Genomic DNA, 24240 nt, shown 5'->3' with positions numbered 1-24240 from the left:
ATAACAGTTTTATCTTTCATTGAGTGAAGGACATTAATTAGTTTTTAAAATATCAGTCATATATATCAATGATTAATGATGTTACTTTGTATGGAAAACATAAATTATGTCTATTACTTCTCTAATGAAGCGTCTTAAGAGCAACAGTTATGCATAGTTTGAATCTTACGTTGATCTTAACAGTACAGCTACGCTAACCCAAAACACTGTTCTAAACTTAACACTTTTTACAATCTTACAACAAAATGCTGGTTGTCTTTTATAGCCTTTATTTATGTACCGGGATAATATGGAACCCATAATGTCATTTTCAGAAACCTGTAGAGTACGCGAACAAAAATGTTTTTTCGTCCTTCTTTTCTTCCAGATTTGACCCACAGGCTGTTCCAAATATCTACTGAACTTGTAAACACTTCCTTTATCGTTATCTCTTTCACGATAAACCATATTGGTTTTCGTCAATTTAACTAGAATACATTTATAAGTATCAGTTATATCTCTCTTACATGTTTACAAAAGTTCGACGAGGTGGGATATAGTACTGTTTGGCTGTATACAATCATACGTACTTATTTATGTTCCTTGGCTTGTTAAATACGAATGCGAAGTTTGAGAAATTCTGTTTTGTTATAAGGCAATAAAAAAATCTCGATATGTATCATGTATAACTTTCATCGTTGTGATGGATATCTACGTGTAAATAGTCTATAAGTATTTTCTGTCGGGTGCAAGGAAATTACAAAATGTGAAAGTGAATTACTTATTACTTCTGGTGACTGAGCGATAAACCTGAGGGTTTATAACACTAAATATCAGGTCTCGATACCTTCAGTGAGCAGAACACAAATAACTCATGGTATAGTTTTATACTTTCGTTTGTTTTTTTAATTTTGTGCAAAGTTACACGAGGGCTAGCCGTCCCTAATTTAGCAGTGTAAGACTAGAGAGAAGGTAGCTAGTCATCACCACCCAACACCAACTCTTGGGCTACTCTTACCAACGAATAGTGCGATTGACCGTAACATTATAACGCCCCACGGCTGAAAGGACGAGCATGTTTGGTGTGACGGGGATTCGAATCCACGACCCTCAGATTACGAGTCGAGCGCTCTAACCACCTGGCCGTGCCGGGTCTATCTTTATACTTAACAACAAACAAATACTACTTATTGGCAAGACTGAACTTATATATAGCTAACTAAAAGAATACTGTCACAAAAATAGGAATTTGAAGATTTCGAATCAAAATTTTTATGGTGTAAATATTTAGATGAAAACATTAAACGAAACCATTCTTTATTTTTGATATTTATTGAAACCAAGCAATAACAAAACAATTCCCTGAAAACAATATTTGAAAATAAAACATAACATTTTAGTAGAGATCGTAGCACCATGCTTTTTCATAAGCTTGAATAATGCTTTAGCACATCTAAAAACTTTATACCACAATGTGTTGATGTGTTTAAACATACTCCTGTTTTTAATTTCTTGAAAGACCTAAATTAACATTATTTTCGTTATAAGTTCTTCTTCTGTTAAATTAACAAGAATCAATGTACATTTATCAAATACTATCGCGATAAGTCTTTCACCCTTAGAAGATAGTCTAACCACTAAAATAACTTTCTATTTCTTTGTCACACAAGGAAGACCTGACAATGAAGAGCCACAACCTAGAATCTGCTCGTCGAACACTAGTTTGACAGGACAACTGAATATGTGCAAGGTAAATTTATTAATAGTTTTGTCCCAGTAACATTCATAAAACTTTCCACAGTCATCCGGGTGTCTAAACAAGCCAGGACGGGTGCAAGCTGTTACAGGAATGTTGTTTCGCCCCTTTACAGCCAACTTTCCCGCAAGGGGGCTTTGGAATCGATTCAGATTACCCACTTCTTCCGGTATCTCTTGATTAATTTTCAGTGTATCTTCTCGGGGAATATCTTTAGCATTATCAATGTAAGGAAGGTCAGGTTTTAGAGGAGTTTCACTAAATGGTTCAACATGCTGTAGAAGAACGCCATCACGAGATGGCGGTGAATCTTTAACTATAAATGGTTTTTCTTCAATTATATCTTCATCCAGGTTTTCAGAAACAATTGGAAATACTTCTTGTACAGGAGTTTCTACAGTTAAAGGAGGTTGAGCAAACCCACCATCAGATGGTCGTAAAGCTGCATCTGCTAATGACTGTTTATCACTTACATTTTCTGGTACTACACCAACAATGTCCGGTTCTTGAATTATAGCCTCCCCATTAGGTGACAATAACTCAGGCCCTCCGCCTAATGGCAACACAGATGGAGGTTCGTTTGTTTGATCAGAATAACCATATTTTAATCCTTCTTGGGGAATATAAGTATCTTCTTGAATATTTTTATATGCACTAGGTGGGACTGAATCAAAATTCCCATTAGATAATAGAACAATGGGTTGACTTAATTTTTGTCCATTTACTTCTTTCCCAAGTTCATCTGGCGAAACAGAAACTTCTTGTTGTGTTATTATTTCTTCACTACCTGGGGGTACGTAATATTCGCCATCAGGGGGCGCTATAATTGGATTTCCTAGGGGTTTTTCGATATTTTCTTTTTTAAGTCCTTCCAGTGACGGCAGTAAGGACTGACTTTGCAGTGTTGGGCCATTTATAGCTTCTTCTGAATCTCCTGTTACAGGTCCAGAAATAATTGGAACGTCTTGATGTACAAAAATTTCACCATCAGAAGGCGTTTGAATGCAATCGTCATGAGCTGAAATTATTTCTGGTGTAACTTGTGGTTGTTCTTGTTCTATTAAGATCTCTTCATTAGGTGGCTGTTCATAATTCAGTTCACCTGCTATCGGGTCATTCTGAATATTCAGTAACTGAGGAGAAACTTCTTTTGGTGCTATAATTTCCTCGGTAGGTGGTGGTACGAAATTAGTGTTAAGTTGCTTATTTTGATTTGGGACTTCTTGTTCTTCTAAAGTCCCTTCAATTGGTGGTGACGGCTCAAAATTTATATCAAATATTGATACATCTACAGGATTCAATGGTTGTTCTGGAATATTTTGTTGTAACAAAATTTCTCCATTGGGTGGCAGTTGCTCGTAATCACCAGCAGTAGTTGGTATGTTTGGAACATTTTCCGGCTCTCCTGAAATTTGTTGCTGTATTGGAACTTCTGGAATACTTGGTGGTAGATCACAATTGTCAACATCTGTTGGGACATCGTTAGGTGGTGGTGCTTCGAAATTTATATCAGATAGTGACACATCTATAGGGTTCACCGGTTGCTCTGGAACATTTTGTTGTAACAAAATATCTCCATTAGGTGGCAGTTGCTCGTAATCATCAACAGTCTTAGGTATGCTTGGAATATTTTCCGGTTCTTCTGAAATTTGTTGCTGTATTGGAACTTCTGGAATACTTGGTGGTAGATCACAATTTTCAACATCTGTTGGAACATCGTTAGGTGATGGTGATTCGAAATTTATATCAGATATTGACACATCTACAGGGCTCACTGGTTGTTCTGGGATATTTTGTTGTAACAAAATTTCTCCATTAGGTGGTAGTTGCTCGTAATCACCAACAGTCTTAGGTATGCTTGGAACATTTTCCGGTTCTTTTGAAATTTGTTGCTGTATTGGAACTTCTGGAATACTTGGCGGTAGATCACAATTTTCAACACCTGTTGGAACATCGTTAGGTGGTGGTGCTTCGAAATTTATATCAGATATTGACACATCTACAGGGCTCACTGGTTGTTCTGGGATATTTTGTTGTAACAAAATTTCTCCATGAGGTGGTAGTTGCTCGTAATAACCAACAGTCTTAGGTATGCTTGGAACATTTTCCGATTCTTTTAAAATTTGTTGCTGTATTGGAACTTCTGGAATACTTGGCGGTAGATCACAATTTTCAACATCTGTTGGAACATCGTTAGGTGGTGGTGCTTCGAAATTTATATCAGATATTGACACATCTACAGGGCTCACTGGTTGTTCTGGGATATTTTGTTGTAACAAAATTTCTCCATTAGGTGGTAGTTGCTCGTAATCACCAACAGTCTTAGGTATACTTGGAACATTTTCCGGTTCTTCTGAAATTTGTTGCTGTATCGGAACTTCTGGAGTACTTGCTGGTAAATCACAATTTTCAACATCTGTTGGAACATCGTTAGGTGGTGGTGCTTCGAAATTTACATCAGATATTGACGCATCTATAGGGTTCACCGGTTGTTCTGGAACATTTTGTTGTAACAAAATATCTCCATTAGGTGGCAGTTGCTCGTAATCGTCAACAGTCTTAGGTATGCTTGGAACATTTTCTGGTTCTTCTGAAATTTGTTGCTCTATTGGAACTTCTGGAATACTTGACGGTAGATCACAATTTTCAACACCTGTTGGAACATCGTTAGGTGGTGGTGGTTCTAAATGTATATCAGATATTGACACATCTACAGGGTTCACCGGCTGCTCTGGAATATTTTGTTGTAACAAAATATTTCCATTAGGGGGCAGTTGCTCGTAATCACCAACAGTCTTAGGTATGCTTGGAACATTTTCCGGTTCTTCTGAAATTTGTTGCTGTATCGGAACTTCCTGAATACTTGGCGGTAGATCATAATTTTCAACATCAGTTGGAACATCTAAAGTCTTTGGTAATTGATCTGGAATTTCGTGTACTAAAATTACTTCTGTATGTGGTGAATTATCACAATTTTCTTCAATAGGTTTATATTGAATCCTTGGTAGTTCTTCGAAAACTTTTGGTTGTGATGAAATATCTTCATTAAAAGGAGGTGCATCAAAATTATTACTAGTAAAGGGCGCATCTAGGGTTTTTAGTGGTTGTTCTGGAACCTTCTGCTGTTCCAGTAACTCCTCTCTAAATGGTGGTGAATTATACACTTCATTAGGTTCGGGTAAACCGAGAGATTTTGGAGGCTGTTCTGGAATATTTTCTTCTAATAAACTCTCCCCACTATGTTTCCGTGTATTATATATTTCACCATCTATTTGTATATCAAAGTGTTTTACTGGTTGTTCTGGAATTGATTTTAGAACAAAAGTTTCTCCTAAAGATGGTGGCAAATCATACTCTTTACTAGTTGTAACTACATCCAAAGTTTTTGGTTGACTTTCTGGAGCTGGTTTTACTAAAACATGCTTATAAGTTGGAGGTAGATTATAATATTCGTTAGTAATGGGCAAATTTAGAGACTTGTGTAGTGGTAGTGGAACTTCTTGTTTTAGAATATCTCCATCAGGTGGCAAAGAGTCACAATTTACACCATCTTTTAACTCATATGGAATATTTATTGGTTCATCTGAATATTCTTGTTGGTTTAAAATATCTCCAATAGGTGGTGAAATGTGGTAATATTCCGCTGTAGATGGTGGTTTGTTATCATTTTCATCAGTTACTGGTTTATCTAAAGTCTTTAAAGGCTGTTCTGGAACTTCTTGTTGCACTAAAATTTCTCCTCTAGGTGGTAGTATATTTAGAGTCTCAAGAGGCTGTTTTGGGACTCTTTGTATTAAAATATTTTCATTTGGTGGTAATAGATTATAGTTATAATGGGCTATAGGAACAGCTGAGGTTTTCAGGGGACTTTTAAGATTATATTCTTGTGCTGAAGTCTCCCATTTGGGTAAAGGAAAGTTATAATTTTTATTAGCTGTTTGAAATCCTTGTTGTAAACCATCAGATCTAATATCAGGGAAGTATGGAACGTTTATTTGTCTTTCATTAGGTGTAACTGCTTTTTGTTCAGGCCAGATTCTCCTTTCTTGACCTGTTATATACTGAGTTCTCAGATTAAGACGTCCTGGATAAACAGGGAGCTGTCTGAGTGGTACATAAGAGTATTCAGGATTTTTGACACCATTATAAAGTGTTTCCGGTAGAACATACTGGTTTCTATAAGGAAAAACTTCCTTATTTGTTTGAGGAGAATGTATGATTACCAATGGGTTGAGAGGAGTTTGTTTGTACGGTGATATTGGTCTGACTGGTGAAATATGTTTCGCAACATTTCCTTTTCTGAAAACGTCATCTCCTTTGATAAAATATGACACAAATCGCTTTCCTATCGTAGGAACCAATGAAAAAAGCTTTCCTTGATGATCATCAAGTTGCTCATTCTGTTGTCTTGTATGATATTGATCTTTTATGTAAGGTTCATCAGTTTCAAAAAGTGCACGAACACTTAATTCTTTCAACCAAGACCTTTTTGGCGTTGACTCAAAGTAAGGATCCCTAGCAATGGGTACATAATGAAAACCAAGTCCTCTTCGAGCTGGAGAGAAGGTTTCAGGGATGTATTTACCTGAATTACCATAATTTATAAGTTGATGTTGACTAACAAATTCTGGAAGTCCTTGTTTACCTTGATCAACAAATTCTGGTGTTTCTTGTCTACCTTGGTCAACAAACTCTGGAGTTCCATTTTCACCTTGTTTAACACTTTCTGGACTACCCTGTATAACTAAATCAACATTTTCTGGAACATTTTGTTTGCCCTCACTAACAAACCCTGGTTCTCCTTGTGCAACTATACTTCTAAAATCTGGAGTTCCTTGTTCATCCTGGTTTACAAATATTGGAAAACCTTTATTAACCTGATCACTGAATTCTATGTTACCTCTTCTAATATCACTAACAAACTCTGGTGTTTCTTGTTTAACTTGTTCTATAAATTCTGGAGATCCTAGTTCAGTTTGGCTTACGTAAACTGGAACACCCTGGTTAACTTGGTCATCATGATCAGGAGTGTTTTGTCCTACCTCACTAACAAGCACAGGATTAACACTTGTAACCTTATCAATGTTTTCTGGTCTATCTTTTATAACTTCACCACCATACCTTTGTTCACCCCGATCAATAAACCCTAAATCAGCTTGCCCGGCATGACTGATAAATTGTTTTCCATCTTGTAAAATGTGCTGATTAAATCGTGGTCTGCCTTGTTCATTATAAAGTGTTGGAATATCAGATCCAACCTGAGGCACTGTTATTGGATATTTCTGTTCAGCAACAGGTCCCGTTGACAACCCTCCTAGTCCACGGCCCAGATAATACTTCTCATTTTGACCACTCAGAAGCCCATTTAAGTATGGTCTTAGTTGTCGGAATCCTGTTTGGTACCTATTTCCATGAAATACACTTGGACCTATATACTCTTTGTTTGTACCATCAAGTCCTATTCTTGCATGTATTTGGTCATCATATCCAACATAAGGAGTTTTTTCATTAGCATATAGGCCACCAAGTTTATATTCAGGGTCTATTCCAATTTTCTGGTAATTAGCTCTTGGAATATTTACATCGTATCCTCTAATTCGTGTTCCAAAGAGTCCATAAATATCGTAACATCCTGGAACCAACCATGGCCAATTACACAGTAACTTATCCTCATCAAATACCAAATTAAAAGGGCATTTAAACTCAAAAGCTTGAAGAGTGCCATTACCCCAGAAGTCCATGCAGTAGTAGAACCACCTACAGTTTTCTGGATCATGAAAGTAACCAGGGCCTGGACAAATGAAGGTGTCCCTTGGAACAGGAAATATTTCTCCTGATCCTTGACAAGGAGGAGACCATGATGGCCAGTTACATACTTCATATCGCTCATCAAAGACGAGGCCTGCTGGACAATCATATTCAAAGATAGTGTACTCCTCGCTGTATTGACTAAATTTAACACAACGGTAGAATCGGCTACAATCCTCGGAATGTCTGTAGTAGCCTTGTCGGGAACAAACTTTCACATTATACCCATCGATGCGATCAATCAATCCTACTTTATCCACAACATCAACAAACTGAGACTCAGCGCCTTCTAGGTATTCCTCAAGATCGTCCAACCCCAACTCTATCTTGGTATCGTTCTTCACGTTGTCCGAAAATACATCCCACACGTTACGGAGAAGTGGATAGTGACCTCTACCGCAATTATCTTGAAAGTCATCTTCGTTTATCCACCACAAGGTGGCCCCACCAAGTTTTCTTAGAAGAATGTATTTAGCCTGCAAAGTAAATAACATGTCTTGTAGTCTTGATTGGAATAGGTACTAGCTTTAACTCATTTGTTCTGATGTTAAATACACAAGATAAACACCACATTGTTATAATTCATTGTGAAATAATGAAACTTTTATTTCGGTACATAAACAATTATTTATGGAGACCAACCTTTAATCTCACGCTAATTTCATCGTCAAACCCAACTTTTATATTTCTGTCAGCAACAAAGGGTGCTGTTTGGTCTTTCTCGCGCTGTACTTTCCACCAAGGAGCGCGAGATAATTTACAAAGCTGTGGAAAGAAAATAAAGTGGCATTTAGTTTCGAATAAATATTTTGCTTTGATCCATTTTGTACTTAAATCCCTCTGTACGAGAAATTGAAATAAACTATGCAAACTTGTGAAATATATATTTATAAAACTACAGCACGATAAAAAGTAAGCCATTTGAATTAACGATTATATATAAAACACATAAAAAGAAAAACTCACTGAATTTGTAAGTGAGATTCATTAATCGATGAGCTAAATTAAACAAAATATATTTGATATCAAATGGTGGTATAAGCTCATAATATAGAATATATATCTATATAAAAGTATTAGTTGTTAAAATAAATTCATTAAAAACACAGAAGGAAACCTCCCCTTATGTTTTTGATCAAAAGTAATAAGAGATCAAAATGGGTCATTTACTGTGGGTAAATTGCACTTTATAATAAAGATGTTTCATTTCCAAAGCTATGCTGTCTATGAAACTAACTTTCTCATCATAGATCAAATTAAGTCTTATGGAAATATTACGCAATATTACTTAAAACTATAATTTCTACTGTAACGCGCCTCCAGTGGCAAAGTGATATGTCTGCAGACATATAACTCTAGAAATTGGGGTTCTATATTCATTGTGGGTTGAGCAAATATATCTCATTGTGTAGTTTTGCGCTTAACTTGAAACATATTATTGTAACAAGTCTCTATCGAGAAAGGGGAAGTCAATTTGACCATATATCTACACAGCATTTTCACAAACCCGACATTGTACATGGAGACTGACTTCCGAGGCTACATTTAAAGAGATGGAATAAAAAAAAATCGTTAGAGTTGCATCGTGGGATCTGAAAGGCACCTTTCTCATGAAAAAAGAACGTTGATTTTAAGATGTGTCTGATTCATAAGATTTTGCCAATATAAACACCTCTTTATATTTTTATTAATGCAGTATGGTACATGGCAATCTTCATCAAAATTTCTGTTTAGGTTAGAAGGTTCTTTTTTACAACTATATATTTCATTTTACTTCAGATTTTCTTGGGGTGTAGTTTCGGAGTTACCCGTTGTCTTAAACAGTATGATGTGTGGTTTTCATGCTTGAAAGAAAAATAGTGAATACTTTCTTTTTCGAAATGTGGCCGAATTTCTTTTGATAATCTTTCTTTCTATAATTCTATTTATGGCGAAATTACACAGTCGAATGGCTGTAAGTCAAATATACAGGTGATAAACGTATCGCCTGTGGCACTACGGTTTGTAGTAATTGCTTAAACATGTCACGGCCCGGCATGGCCAGGTGGGTTAAGGCGTGCGACTCGTAATCTGAGGGTCGTGGGTTCGCATCCCCGTCGCGCCAAACATGCTTGCCCTGTCAGCCGTGGGGGCGTTATAATGTGACGGTCAATCCCACTATTCGTTGGTAAAAGAGTAGCCCAAGAATTGGCGGTGGGTGGTGATGACTAACTGCCTTCCCTCTAGTCTTACACTGCAAAATTGGGGACGGCTAGCTCAGATAGCCCTCGAGTAACTTTGCGTGAAATTAAAAAAACAAACAAACAAACATGTAACTTCATTAGTATAAACATAACATTCTAATAAATTCCAATTTTTAACAGTGGAGAAGCAGTCACGAAAAACAAAACGAAAACGAAACTGCTCACAGTTTTAAAAGTAAAAGAAACAAAACTTAAACGTTGTTCAAAACGTGTAATGGTATAATTAACAAAACTACAAACTGAATCAACAATAGCAGATTACTTTGACAAAGTTTGGGTAAAATATTACAATATTATGGTTTTAATAACTCGTTTGCAGTAAGGGAGTTATTTACGTTTAGTGGAAAGCGTGACTTGATATTCTCATGATCTTCCAGTTCGACACAGGATTGACGTCAAATTGATTTGATGAAGCAAATGCAAGTTTGTTAAAAAAGTGCTATGGGTTCAGTTTTTTAAGAATGAGTGTCGCTTAAACGTAAACAACATCAGGAGTTTTTAAGTCAATTGCATTTTTATTTCTAAAATCAGCGTCTTATAATTTTGTCTTTGAAATTTAAGTGCAAACAGACACAATTTAATGAGTGAAGACGATTATCACCTTCACTATGGGCCCGACATGGCTTGGTGGTTAAAGCACTCGACTCGTAATCCGAGGGCCGTGGGTTCAAATCCATGCCACACCAAGTATGCTCGCCCTTACACCCGGGGGGCCGTTATCATGTAACGGTCAATCCCACTATTTGTTGGTAAAAGAGTAGCTTGAGAGTTGGAAGTGGGTGGTGATGACTAGCTGCTTTTCACTCTAGTTTTAAACTGCTAAATTAGGGACGGCTAGCGCAGATAGACCTCGTGTAGCTTTGCGCGAAAATTCAAAACAAACAAACAAACAAACCTTCACTGTTATTGATTTAGCTTATCTGGTTTAGATACCAATCACAAACAAATCCAAGTTCAAATTAAAAGCTACGAGTGAATTAAAATTAAATGAAAAACACAAAAACCAATAACTGGTTGACTAATATTCTAACCTCCGAATAAGGGACCGTCCAAGCATTTGCAGATGGCCTTGACAGTTCAGTACTATCTATCATTTTGTAAGATACTCCATGAGCTGGTATACCGGCTATTAGTTTTTCTCTCTGGACCCCTAACGATAGCATCAGATCAACTAAAGAGTCCTGGAAAACACAGTACAGTTGGAGCCAAATAACAACATATATACGTATATATATACAAATTATTTCATTTACACATTTTATGTAGGTCTTTAGCACGAAAAGATTTATCACTGAAAATAAAATCAAGCAATAGCTTGTGAATTATCAAAAATATCCAATTACACAGTTTGTACATAACATTGCTCTATGAGATAGTTAAATGATCATAATAAAGTTATTGTGAAACCATTCAAAAGCAAAGTTAAAATATGTACACAATAAGTAAAGCTTACAGCTATAGGAATTACTCGTGCTCAAAATGTGCTTCATCTTATAAAATTTATAAAAATCAAGTGATGTATTGCTAAGGTATGAACTTTTAATTGTTCATAAACCTAACAGACTATCTAACAAGCATACCTTTCTGCTAAATATGAAAGCTTAACGTTGAAGTCAGTTGGCAAACCGAATATTATTTATTTCAAATTCATCCATGTTGCAAAGTAAAGCTATTTATTTTGACACTCACTATCATTTATATAAACATCAGACCATAGATCATTTACCTAAAAATGAGATCATATGTTATTTATCCAAAAATAAGATCATATATCATTTACCAAAAAATTGGATCATACCATATTTTCCATGTCTCCTACTCCATGTAAGCGTGCCGGATGTTCAAAATCACTTCCTCCTGTGCTGGACACGAGGTCAAAGGCTGGTAGATTAAAAAAGTCCACGTAGCTAGACGTGAATAAAATTAAACAGCTGTACACCAATACAACAACTCAAGAAACAGATTTGCTATCTTTAACATTCTGTATCTAAAATATGCCTACTTATATCCAGAAATACAAGTTGGCATTATGAACTACAATTCAAACTCTTTTGTAGATTGAATTTTTCTATCCTTATCCACAGCTCTGATTACTTTAAAACTTTATTTTCACAAACTTAACATCATTTTCAAAATATTCTCTAATAGTTACTGTTAACGTTCAGTTCACTTTTTATCTAATTTTTGTTGAACCTGTTGTTTTGACCTGGAAAAACAACATGTTACTATACGAAAGACAAATTTATCACGTCCGATATTTTCGGTTTTAAATATCACTAAGAAATATTCATCTCTGAAACTTCTGGTTCAGATATCACTATGAGATACATATCTGTCTTCCCAGATAAACATTTATGTAAGACACATTTAATCATTCCGATAACTTCGGTTCGAATATCACTAGTTTACTGTATATGAGACGAAGTTAATCACCTCCAATACTTCTGGTTCGAGTATCTTTATTTTACACTATGAGATATGCATTGTGGTAGTTAACGTACCTTTATAGCAATCTATGATACTTTTTCTTCCAGGTATTGCAAATCACTAAGAACGAATCACCAATATTAAAATATTTTGTTAGAAACTGGAGAAATATATTGACAGTCTCCGATATATTTGCCGGGTTCTGAACATCACATAAAAGTAGTTTGTAAATTAGCGATTTTCTTTTCAAGAACCTTTGATGACACAAAAGTTCGTAATGCTAGTATGAGACAATTTTCTTAATTTTTGGTCGGACCAATTGGTACTTTCAGCTCAAAATATGCAGAAAAAGTAAAAACATTAGAGATAAGTTTACAAGATATATGAATAACTTGGAAGAAATATGGTAATACCAAAAAAAAAAAGGTGCTTATGTGGCATATTTTATACACTCTCTCATTACGGCTGTAAAACTTGTATTTTGATTCGATGTGCTAAAGCTTATCTTAGATATTTTCGTTTACAGCAACCAATAACTGGCAGTGCTACCGATGATTGGTCTTTTTCTGTATATTTTGTATTCAATAAAACTGTGAACTTATTTTTGGTAATAATTTTAACCTTTTAATTTTTTGTACAAATTTCAACTCCAAAATTAGGTTAATTACAACTTTGACTTTGTATGAAATACTCTATGAAGTACCAAAACATTCCACTAACCTTGATAAGTGACCAAAATTGTAGCCGTTGATGAGACTAAATGGATGTCTGGATACTGTTATTCCAATAATTTTGTCACTAGAGGCGATTTTCTTATCCAAAGCTTCTCGAATTGCCTGGGATAAAAAAAAAAAAGCTTTTATTGATAACGCTTTAACTCGGCTGAAGGAGTCCATGATTGACTGGAGTTTGAAATTCAATAAGAAACAATACAATTATTCTTTAAAAAAAGGCATAGTTACGTAGACATATACCAACCTTTAATAAAAGAGTTACTCCTTCCTTATGGGGTTCCATTTTGTCCAATCTGTTGCGTCGCCTGTACTGGACATCGATTACCACACCATCCACATTGAAGTTGTCTACAAACTTACGTACAGATTCAGCAAATCTCACTAAAGTTTTGGGCTCAACAATACTTTCTTCTTGAGAAGTCGTGTTTTTATCATCCTCAGTTTGGACTCCCCGTAAAGAAACCAGTACTTTAACTTGTGGGTTGGTTTGTTTCAACAGAGTTAACGCCTTTAACTCCTCTAAAGAAGGAGAATTTATAAAACGAATAGCAAGAAGACATTTAGTGCCCGAGACATAAATTGTATAGCTAAACACTAATAAAAATATTTCGTTAAACATGCGACTTCAACTACCAATTTTCTTTGAGGTTCTGATGACCTGAAGAAAATCACTGAATTAATTTCATTGATGGTGTACTAAAATGATACAAAGACTAGAATCACTCTTTTGGTATAGAATCATACTCTATCATTAATTTACTTTCATAATAGTAAATTATTATTATTAATGAAACTTTTCATTTCTTAAACCAATGTAGATCATTGTTGTTTCGAAGCATAACTTACACAATTGGCTCTATGCACTGTGTCCACAGATGGGTATGGAACCCTGGACATAGCTAGCATAAGGGGGATGTGTGACAATATCAACTCAGAATTAAGTTGTCCGTTGTGGACCTGGACTGTCGATAAAATATTCAGTTCTAGACTAGATAGAAGCTTCAGTATAACATATAAGTTTGTAAAACTCTTGTATATAAACCATCATTTGTAATAACCATTATTATAAATTATATCATTTTTATGTTTTGTATATTAAAATATTAGGTTGTCCAGAAATAAATGTCGGAATTCTCACAATGACATTTAGAAGTTGAATATTGAGTAACTTATCGTTGGTGTTGTCGCTTATAAGATGTCTTAATTGTCTACTGCTTCAACTCTACTCTAGTAAGTTTCGCAACCCCAAGGCAGTATGGACAAGAAGGACTTTCGTTTGATTTTCCTCTATAACTTTAAACTTGGACGAAAAGCTACAGAAACTACACGGAATATCAACCAGCAGCTTTACAACGTACAGTTCAGCGTTGATTTCAAAGGTTACGACTTAGAGATGAAAGTCTTGAAGACCAAGAAGGTCGTGGAAGGAAGCCATTCTTAGATGAAACACATTAATGGAAACAGTTGAGACAGACCTTCGTACAACAGCACATGAGCTTGCAGAAAAGGTAGGCACAAACAAATCAAGCATTGCCAGCCACCTAAGTGCGATTGGAAAAACGAAAAAGTTGGATAAGTGGATTCCGCATGAGCTGACTGAAGATCAACAAAATCGGCGTTATGAGACCTGTCAAGGACGACGCTCCAAAAGTTGAACAAACTTGGAATTGAGGTTCTGCCTCATCCACCTTATTTCCCAAACCTTTCTCCTACAGATTTTCATTTTTCAAGCACTTTGACAACTGTTTGAACAATAAACACTTTCAGAACCAGACAGCTGCAGAATAAACTTTCAGGGAGTTCATTGACCACAGAAACTCTGATTTCTACAGCAGCGGCATAAACAGCATCGTTACACGTTGGTAAAAGTGTATTGAAGCAAATGGTGCTTACTTTGATTAAAGCATGTTTTACAGCACTGGTTTATACTTTTCCAAACTTCGCAGTTGAAAAACGACATTTATTTCTGGACAACCTAATACTTGCCACTGATCTGTCAGGGTTCCCAATAGTAGGAGCACGAGTTTTTTTAAATATTTTGATGATAGTCCCATGAATTCTGCCCCAGGTGGTTCAGCGGTAAATATACGAATTTAAAAGACTAGATATATTTACATACTCGTAAAACTGTTCGTGTTACGACGAAAACTCTACAATGAACAAACTTACTATAATCGTTTCTCTATTTAATGTTAAGTGCATAGCTACATAAGTAGGTTACCTGTATTGTATCCACTGCGGGTATCGAAACCCGTTGTTAAGCGTTATCAGCATTCAGACTTTTCGTTGAAGTAATATTGTGTTTGAATAAATATTCATGAAACTTTTATTGAAAAGTGGATATTACCTAGTCATTATTTATTTGAAGCTTATGTGTACGTCACCATTATGTGTATATAAATCCCTGTATAATAACTATTTTGCAACTTATTGTATAATATAAGGTAGAGATACTTTCATTAGAATCCTTCTGTTTAAACTATATCGTATTGTATAGAGCTGATTAGGAATACGTAAGTGTGGACAAACAGTCATAGTCTTTTGAAGCATTTAGTTGACAGTATAAAGCAATTATCTTAGAAACCTTTTTACATCATAGGCAGTGGAACAAATTTCAATTTAGGGTCATTTTACTTGCTATGTAAGCCATGACTACTGAATTCAGAGTTAAAGCACAATTTTTCCTCATAGTTATGCACAACTCTCTATTTCCCATTCAAAGGGACACTTTGCTATCTGATAAAAAAGTTAGGACGTGCCCTCCAATTCTGCTGCTAGTTTTTAAGTACGATGTAGAACAATAGGTAAGATTCTTACCCATTCATGTTGCACAGAGAAACGAGACCGCTGACTATTCTGTATGTTTGAATACGCTATGCTTGTGTCGAGGATGTTGACTTCACACAAAGATATGGCAGATCGTAGAATTAGTGTTTATTCGTGGTTGAAAAGGTTGTTCGTTTGCACTTCCTGAACCTCTTTTGGCGACGCTCCTGTTTACACACAGGTTTTGTCTTCTGAGAAGGTATATTTCTTTCTTAGGTTCTTACCCACTTAATATGATAGCGTTCACTAAATTATCTGGAAGCTTGTCTTTTCTTCCTGAAATCAAGATTTGAACCCAACTATCTTAGATAAGAGTCACCGCATTCTCTAAAGTTAAATTACTTACCTTCTGGTCCTGAAGAAAGAGTCAGGTTTGGGAGGATACCCCAATAGTCATAAACCAGATGAGTGCAGAGACACGGGTTGATGAATTCTGCCTTGAAAGAGTTATCTTCAACGTTGAAGTAACAGAAGATTTTTTTCTCCACTGAGCTATTTATATCACAGCCTTCTGCAGTGATAACAATAAAGCATTATAAAGCTGCAGAAGGTCGAAGCAAGAAACAACAACAAACAAACTCATATTAGTTGTCACGTGCTACACTGATTAGGTATGTTTCTAAAAGTATTTGAATCAGCATAAAACTTTCAGGTAATTATTCAGTAATTTTACTTTTACGAATCTGAGATTCTTACTCTATGCTGTTTTTTGGTTTTATTTTTAATTTATAGAATAGTGGGTAGTTAACCGTATCCTAGTTTACAATAAAATCAAAGATTAGGAACACAGATATGAGTTAATTACTAAAAAAACCATCACCTACTTCTCGCTTAACATCACGACGTTACCTACTTTTTGACATGACCTGAATGAACTTGACTCAGGTTTAACCTATTTTATGTCTTTATAAAAACACAGTAAAAAAGTAAACGCAGACGTATTTTTTATTACGTTCTAATCTGAGTAAAGCACAATGGTTTTGAACTCTGAACTTGATTTAGTGATTTATAACGAATATTTATTTGTTTATAATATATGTATATCTATCTATATACCTGTAACATTACTAGATGAAACAGCGTTAAACCAGGTGCAGGTGAACAGCAGAAGTGTTACCACTGAGGTGTCGAAAACGGATCTAAACATCTAAGTGAAAGAAAAATTAAAGATAGTATTCGAATTTGTTAACTTGCGCTTTTAATACTTGAAATTAAGTACCAAATATTACCGTAACATCTAAAGAAGACTTTGTCATATTAACTCGAAAACATCAAAGACGACAAATAATTGTCAGTTACGACAATGTTAATTAAACAATACAGTTAACTGTATTATGTTGGTTTATCGGTAAGTTCTATTCCTGTAAAAATCGAATATTGCGAGTTCACAAAAAACAACAACAACGACGTCTATAACATGTTGGCGTGGAAATTTTTGTTTTTGCTTTATGAGATAAGTTCTAGACTTTTTACTTTCTTATGTTCCTCTTTTATTAACTAAGCTAATAAATTAAATTTAAAAAAAGTTAATTAAAATCATATGAATAATTCTAAGTTTCATAGGCTACTGAAACACAGTAACATTACTGACGTTTATCATTTTAATCGTTGTTTTCTGCCAGCTAAATTTTAAACACTGGTGATAAAACAAAATTTACACGTGCTCAAAAGTAGAAGCTTCCATGTTCGTAATAAATATTAAAAAAATTCCAACTATTTAAAATAGTGGTAGTCACAAATATATAAATATACATACACAAAAGGGTTTTAAATAATAACTATTGTTTGAAGTACACAACACTCAATTACTGTTTTATGTCTTAAAAATAAGGTGTTCTTTAAGTAATGCTTTAGTTATAGTCAAAATTTGTATTTTGTTTCACCCCTTTTAGAGATTTTTAATGTCCTATATAAGGCCACCACACGTTTTATTTTTGATTCACACCACACCAAATCGTGCTATTCAAGACAGTTCACCAAAGTAGGTGAAAAATAATGTCGTAAATCATCCTTTTTGCGTTAGGGGGCGCTTTTGTAATCGGGTCACTACTGCCAACGAAACAAGTGATTCTGTACGATCGTGATGATTTCACTTTCCTTGAATACTTTTGAAGTCTCAGAAATATGTATCTTTTAAGATATTTTTATGTACCAACCTATGGAGGTGTTAATAAAATAGTAAGTGATGGAATATTTGTCCAAACGTTTTGCTGAAGCTTTATTTAAATATATAAAAATCTTCTGAAATATTCAGGTCTTACTGCGTTATGTAGAATCTGAAAAGCATCTTTATCAAGTGCACAGTACTACTTTTGGTAGTTTACCTACATAAAAAAATAGAATACTCATAAACTCTGAGCTTTCTAAACGTCATGTACAACACCATAGTTTTAAAAATACACATCTTATCGTGATACTCAATATCGTCACGACACAATTATTCTAGGTGTTAATGATTTTGAAAAACTAGGAATGCAATATTCTAAGTGTTAATGATTTTGAAAAACTAGGAATGCAATATTCTAAGTGTTAATGATTTTGAAAAACTAGGAATGCAATACTAAATACACGTTTACAGTTTTCCTGAATCAATGCGACTTTCAGTGACTGGAGTGTAAGGAGGATATTTTAATGGTTTTCTGACTATATTTTATATAGGTGGTGTATTTGTTTGTTTTGAATTTCGCGCACAGCTACTCGAGGGCTATCTGCGCTAGCCGTCCCTAATTTAGCAGTGTAAGACTAGACGGAAGGCAGCTAGTCATCACCACCCACCGCCAACTCTTGGGCTACTCTTTCACCAACGAATAATGGGATTTACCGTCACATTATAATTCCTCCACGGCTGAAAGGGCGAGCATGTTTGGCGCGACCGGCATTCGAACCCGCGATCCTCGGATTACGAACGCCTTAACACGCTTGGCCATGCCGGGCCCAGGTGGTGTATTAAAGACATTGTTGAAATAGCTCGCTTAGTGTAATTGTGATTAACTTTGACAACGTTTCGATCCATCCGTTGTATCTTCGTCAGTGGATTGAAACATAGTTAACACACCAATTCACCAGGCACGTCATCCATTCCAACTAGTTTCCACTAAGTTCCATCTACTATATCTTTCAAACAACTCACTTTGATGATCCCTTGTAAAACATTTAAAATGCAGTATGTTTCATTTTCTCTGATAAATATACTAAGTCTATGGAGCAATGTACTGTCATCAAACAGTTTATATGCACTCCATTGACAAAGAAAAAAATCCCTAAAAACGGACATAGTTAGCAGAAGTTAAAAATAATTTCGATGGTTGTAACTGGTACTCGGTGTGAGGGTCCACGATAAGAGGCGTTGCCTTATTTAACTTCTACTCGACCTAACAAAGAAAAGGTGTTCCTCTCAGCTGATAGTATGGACACTTTAGTAGCACGTATCAAATTTTATCAAGAACTTTTATTTGGGTTACAAAAGTTGACACACAAGGCTCGACACTAATAGCGGTCAGACTGAGTAGTTTTGTTTTCAAAGTTTGAGTTAAGCCAACAGGTTCTCCATATTAATATAACTAGTGTTATCAAACTGAACAATAAAATGAAATGAAATAATTTTTATGTTTAGAGTAAACAATCAAGATAAAAAGAATGATAAGTTTGTAAAGCTATTTTAGTTGTGGCATTCCGTTCTCATTACAAAAACGAGAGGTCTCTTTGTTTAATTTATTACATCAGATGACGTAAAACGATAACACTTAAAAATGTCGTTAAATATCAAGCATCTTTGCGTCTGTAGACTGAATTAATTATTAGATATTTCTCGTATGACATGTTTTGAAAGAATCAAGCATGAAGAAAGAAATCCAATCACTTCTTAATTATAATTATTAATTAATTACGTATTTCGATTAAGAAGTGTTTCTTTTGGGAGGGACGATGAAGCATCCTAGTAAATATCTCTGAATATCTATAATATTAACATTTAATATTTCTAAACTATTAATAATGTAAACCCTTTCTCTACGGAAATTGTAACTTGTTTGTTTATATAAATTTTTGTCTGTTTTAAAACCTTTTCGTGTGAAGCTATTAGCACTTGTTAAAATTTTGCGAAAATTTCCATTGAAACCCTTTCATTTTCTTCAGAAGTTAAAGTTCGTAAAATATCAATCTTTTAGGTGCAAACGCTGGATACCCATCAGTAACTTGATGTGATACATCACAGAAACACGCATCGTATGTTAAAACCGCTGATTTTCTTTCTTAAAAGTATTGACTTAGGAGTATGTTTAACAATACAAAGAAATTATTTCAGTGCATTTGTTGTATAGTGAAATCAGGATTATCGATCTTAACAGCACGTTATGAGCACGTTGGCTAGTGTCCGGGTCAGAGATCGTTACGCCTCAGGTCTATCCGTTTTAGGCTACTGACCGGAGGGAAGGCTACCAATGAGTAGCATCCTCCGCAACAAGGAATTTCTACAGGTTTCTGAATCTAGTGACTAGATTCACTGTCGCTTTTGTACCTCGCCCTTCGATCAGCTGCCTGACACAATCTACATGCAAGGACCGACCTTGTTGTGCAGTCATTTTAGGTACATCTAACACTCCACCTTTAAAAACGGCTACAGTTTTCATATACCATCCAATCCACTCAGTTAGTAGCGTACGAAAACAAAACAAAACATGAAACCTCGCTATTTCTGAACGTAACAACGATAGTGTTAAAACCTGGAGAGTTTACTGATATCAGTAGTCACCGTCATAAGGCCCATCAACAGCCGTTTTTTGTTCTTTTTAATATCATCATAACTCAGCTACTAGTCATTACCTTTTGCATTGATAGAGGAAGTTCATGAGATCGGTTATGAATGAAATGAATTACTCTAGGCGACATCTGCTTATTTATACTGCAATGTACCATTAGGGTTTCTTACATTTCACGAATAAAATTAATGTAACAGATAACAGCATCTCAGTCAAACAAATATGTAATACAGGAATTACATGGACCTATTCATATTCAAGACACGTTTCTCTAAAATTTATATGTTTGTGGATCTATGATTTCGTTAGTTACAGGGTTCCTAATAACACGTGAGTTATACAGTAAAAGTTAGAACAAAAACATTAACCTTGAAATTAACCTCTACTTTCTTATCTATGTAACTTACGCAAAAAATAAACGTTTTATTTAACATTTTTAATCAATTATTTACATTTAACCTTGTATTGTTGTTTTTTTTTAATTTCGCGCAGAGCTACACGAGGGCTGTCTGCGCTAGCCGTCCCTAATTTAGCAGTTTAAAGCTAGAGGGAAGGCAGCTAGTCATCACCACCCACCGCCAACTCTTGGGCTACTCTTTTACCAACGAATAGTGGGATTGACTGTTACATTATAGCGCCACCACGGCTGAAAGGGCGAGCATGTTTGGTGTGATGAGGATTCAAACCCGCGACCCTCAGATTACGAGTCGAACGCTTTAACCCACCTGGCCATTTTAACCTTGTAATAAGCAACATCACGGAACTAACTATTTAGACGACCTCTACCGGTGATGAACGGTGTACAAATATGTTGATAATTTTAAATTTTTACTTGGAACCTTCTTTGAGATATATATATAGGTCTTATAAAAGAACTCACAACAGAAAGTGTTTTATGACAGTGAGACTAGAACCATGAGTTTCCAGAATCACAGTCCGGTCAGAATAATCAGTAGACTACGCTCGGCTCAGAAAATTTAAGAGTTACACTGTTTAGATAGAAAATGAAATAATAATTCCAATTTCCAGTTTACGCCATGACAGAACTTGAGTAGATAAAGATGAATAAACATCGCGGAAAATGACACATTTGATTATTTTATTCCTGATTTCAGGACAAAATACTTGAAAAGACTCACAAACAAAACTGAACAAAATGAGGATTTAAATATTAAAACTGAAGCACGTGAGCCGACTAGGACAAAAATTCGTTTTCTTCGTGTTTGCGAAGAGTGCCAGATTAAGTTATCGAAAAGTGTACGAAAAATACTTGATAAACTACAATTATTTTTTTAAATCAACTGTCCTCCGCTGGTACAGCGGTAAGTCTATAGATTTACAACGCTAAAATGGGATTCGATTCCCCTCGGTGGACTCAGCAGATAGCCCAATGTGGCTTTGCTAAAAGAAAACGCACAAACACTTAATAAACTCTTACCTCGCTTTCAGCAAAGACCTGTGTTATGTGTTTCTAAAGGTCGTATTGTGAGTACTTTCTAATCTATATTGGTTACAAAGAGAGGTAATAAGTAATCACCGTAATATCTGAGAAGTTGCCGATTTTCTTGAGTATGCAAAATTTCTATTTATCGTAGTATTGGTTAAAAAATAAGGTTAAAAGCTATGAGTAATCAAGGAGGAACGTGATTGGTTGAGGACACAGTGGATTATTTTATTTATTTGTTGTTTTTGTCAACACAAAGCTGAACAATGGACTATCTGTTCTCTGTCCAGTGCAGTTATCGAAACCGAATTTTTAATATTATGAACTCTCAGGCTTGCCCCTTAGCTACCGGGGTTGGGGGGTGGGAGCAGCAGTGAAAAAAATGTGTCAGCGCTGTGTATCTCTATATCTTGTTTTCTATCGTGAGAATATTTTTAATATATAATTTACTCTGAACCAGCGGAATTAAATCTGGATAAATATTTGAATATGTGGGATGCCTTTTTTTAAACTGAAAGTGAAGTACTACTTTATTTATTTAATTATTAACAAATCCAATGAAGAAAAAAATATATAACAAACTGTGTATTAAATGTCGATTATGATCAACGTTTATTGCTCGAACTACTATTAAATTATAGAATTGTTACTACGGAGAAACTGAAGATATTAGTTGCCATGATCCGAAGTATATTAGACATGGGTGAGAAAACTGTAATTTTTGAACATGGTTGTTTTATCGTTTTCTTCGAGTAAATAACTCTTAGAACATGTTGAACTTTGGCTTAAACATTACATATTGAAATCTAAGTCGCAGTTCTGTCTTTATGTTCATACTATAATTTTCTTAATATTTCAATACAGATTATCAAATCTCGGCCCCAGACTGCTTGGATCATCCTCGGGTGGCAGGATCGACCACGAGGACAAATACATAATGAAAAATGTCACGTGATTTGCAATTTAAATGTGAATAAAGCAAGTTATTAGTATTTATGTTACTAATGTGATAATGCTATATAGTATGGTTGCCATAATAATATTTACGAATTTTGCAAACTACTTAAATTTACATGTAATGTCGGTTACATCACAAATCATACAACCTATTCTAATAACAAAAAATGAATCTGAAAATAGACTTCTTAAAAAGCGTGTCAGAACTTAAATTAAAGCTAAAATCCATGTAGTATGCATTCTGCTTCACTGTTATAACATAACAGTTTTTATATAGGATAACTGCAGACTCATGCTTAAAATACTGAGTGTTAAAGTTAAACGTGTTAAAGAACAAATACTGACATACGTATAACATGGATTATTACATCACAACCAGAAAAGAGCAATTATTACATATTATAAAGTAAATAATAAATGCGAATATGTTATCTATAATTTATGAAGTGGTAGAGAGATTCTTCATATTATATAGATATACATATACATTTAACAAAGTTCACGCTCACCTTGGACATTGTCAGTACCACATCCTGATGACACCTATGTTGATTTCTATTGCTGTAACGCAGGAAAAACGAAACTAGTGAGTTTACAATTTATAATATATTTGTTAATTATGTTATCTTTGCTCATATAACAATAGACTTATACTTACCTGAACGAGGTTTTCATTAAGAGTCAGTACAGAGTTTATTACCAGTCATCTTAAGAGTCACTCTAACTCATTAGAGTGATTTTTACTTTCAACGATAACTCCGCCCACTTTTCCAACTACGCATTTCCATTTGGTTGGCCTGTAGGAGTGTTGATCTGGTTTATTTGTCCGATAAGTTTGGTCGACAGACTTCATCGAAGATTTTTTAAACAGGTTTTTTCAACATGATAGGCTCTAACATGTTGTGTTCCACTTCCGTATCTGTTTCCAATTCTGTAATATTCGGAGCAAGCTGACTAAGAGCAGACCCTCGAGCGATTCTTCGTCATCAGATTGACTATTCCACATCACAAAGAGTTGGTATAAGTCAACTTACAAAAACTGATAGTGTAAATTTAAAACTTTTGTAACAGTTACGCACATCCAAGATTTCCAAAACGCATAATTCAAGCCGGTAATTCGCGCCAACAAGCCGGTCTCTCCTTTTTCTCTTTTTTACACAGAACAAGGAATATAGAAATACGATATAGCAACTTACATTGAAGGGAAAGGACTTTATTTATGAACACACGAGTTAAGCAAGTTCACTTCCGATTAATTCTTCCGCTCATGTTATTATTAGTGCATAAAAAGAAAAAAATATCTTATTTG

The 24240-nt window shown here is 35.0% G+C and overlaps 1 protein-coding gene across 1 annotated transcript; it reads right to left on the bottom strand.

Moving 5' to 3' along the window:
- Positions 1-1314: 1314 nt before the first annotated feature.
- LOC143238393 (uncharacterized) lies at positions 1315-23710 on the bottom strand. The gene is made up of 10 exons (XM_076478559.1): positions 23590-23710; positions 23441-23492; positions 16830-16920; positions 16120-16284; positions 13192-13466; positions 12934-13049; positions 11585-11693; positions 10818-10967; positions 8186-8308; positions 1315-8019 (listed from the first exon to the last, which is right to left on the bottom strand). The coding sequence occupies exons 1-10, from the start codon at positions 23604-23606 to the stop codon at positions 1630-1632; spliced, it is 7488 nt and encodes a 2495-aa protein (XP_076334674.1). The 5' UTR covers positions 23607-23710; the 3' UTR covers positions 1315-1629.
- Between the last annotated feature and the right edge of the window lie 530 nt (positions 23711-24240).

Source organism: Tachypleus tridentatus, chromosome 13, assembly GCF_004210375.1.
Source record: "Tachypleus tridentatus isolate NWPU-2018 chromosome 13, ASM421037v1, whole genome shotgun sequence".
NCBI lineage: Eukaryota > Metazoa > Arthropoda > Merostomata > Xiphosura > Limulidae > Tachypleus > Tachypleus tridentatus.
Note: the sequence above shows the minus strand (reverse complement) of the source record. Positions and strands in the feature narration are given on the sequence as shown.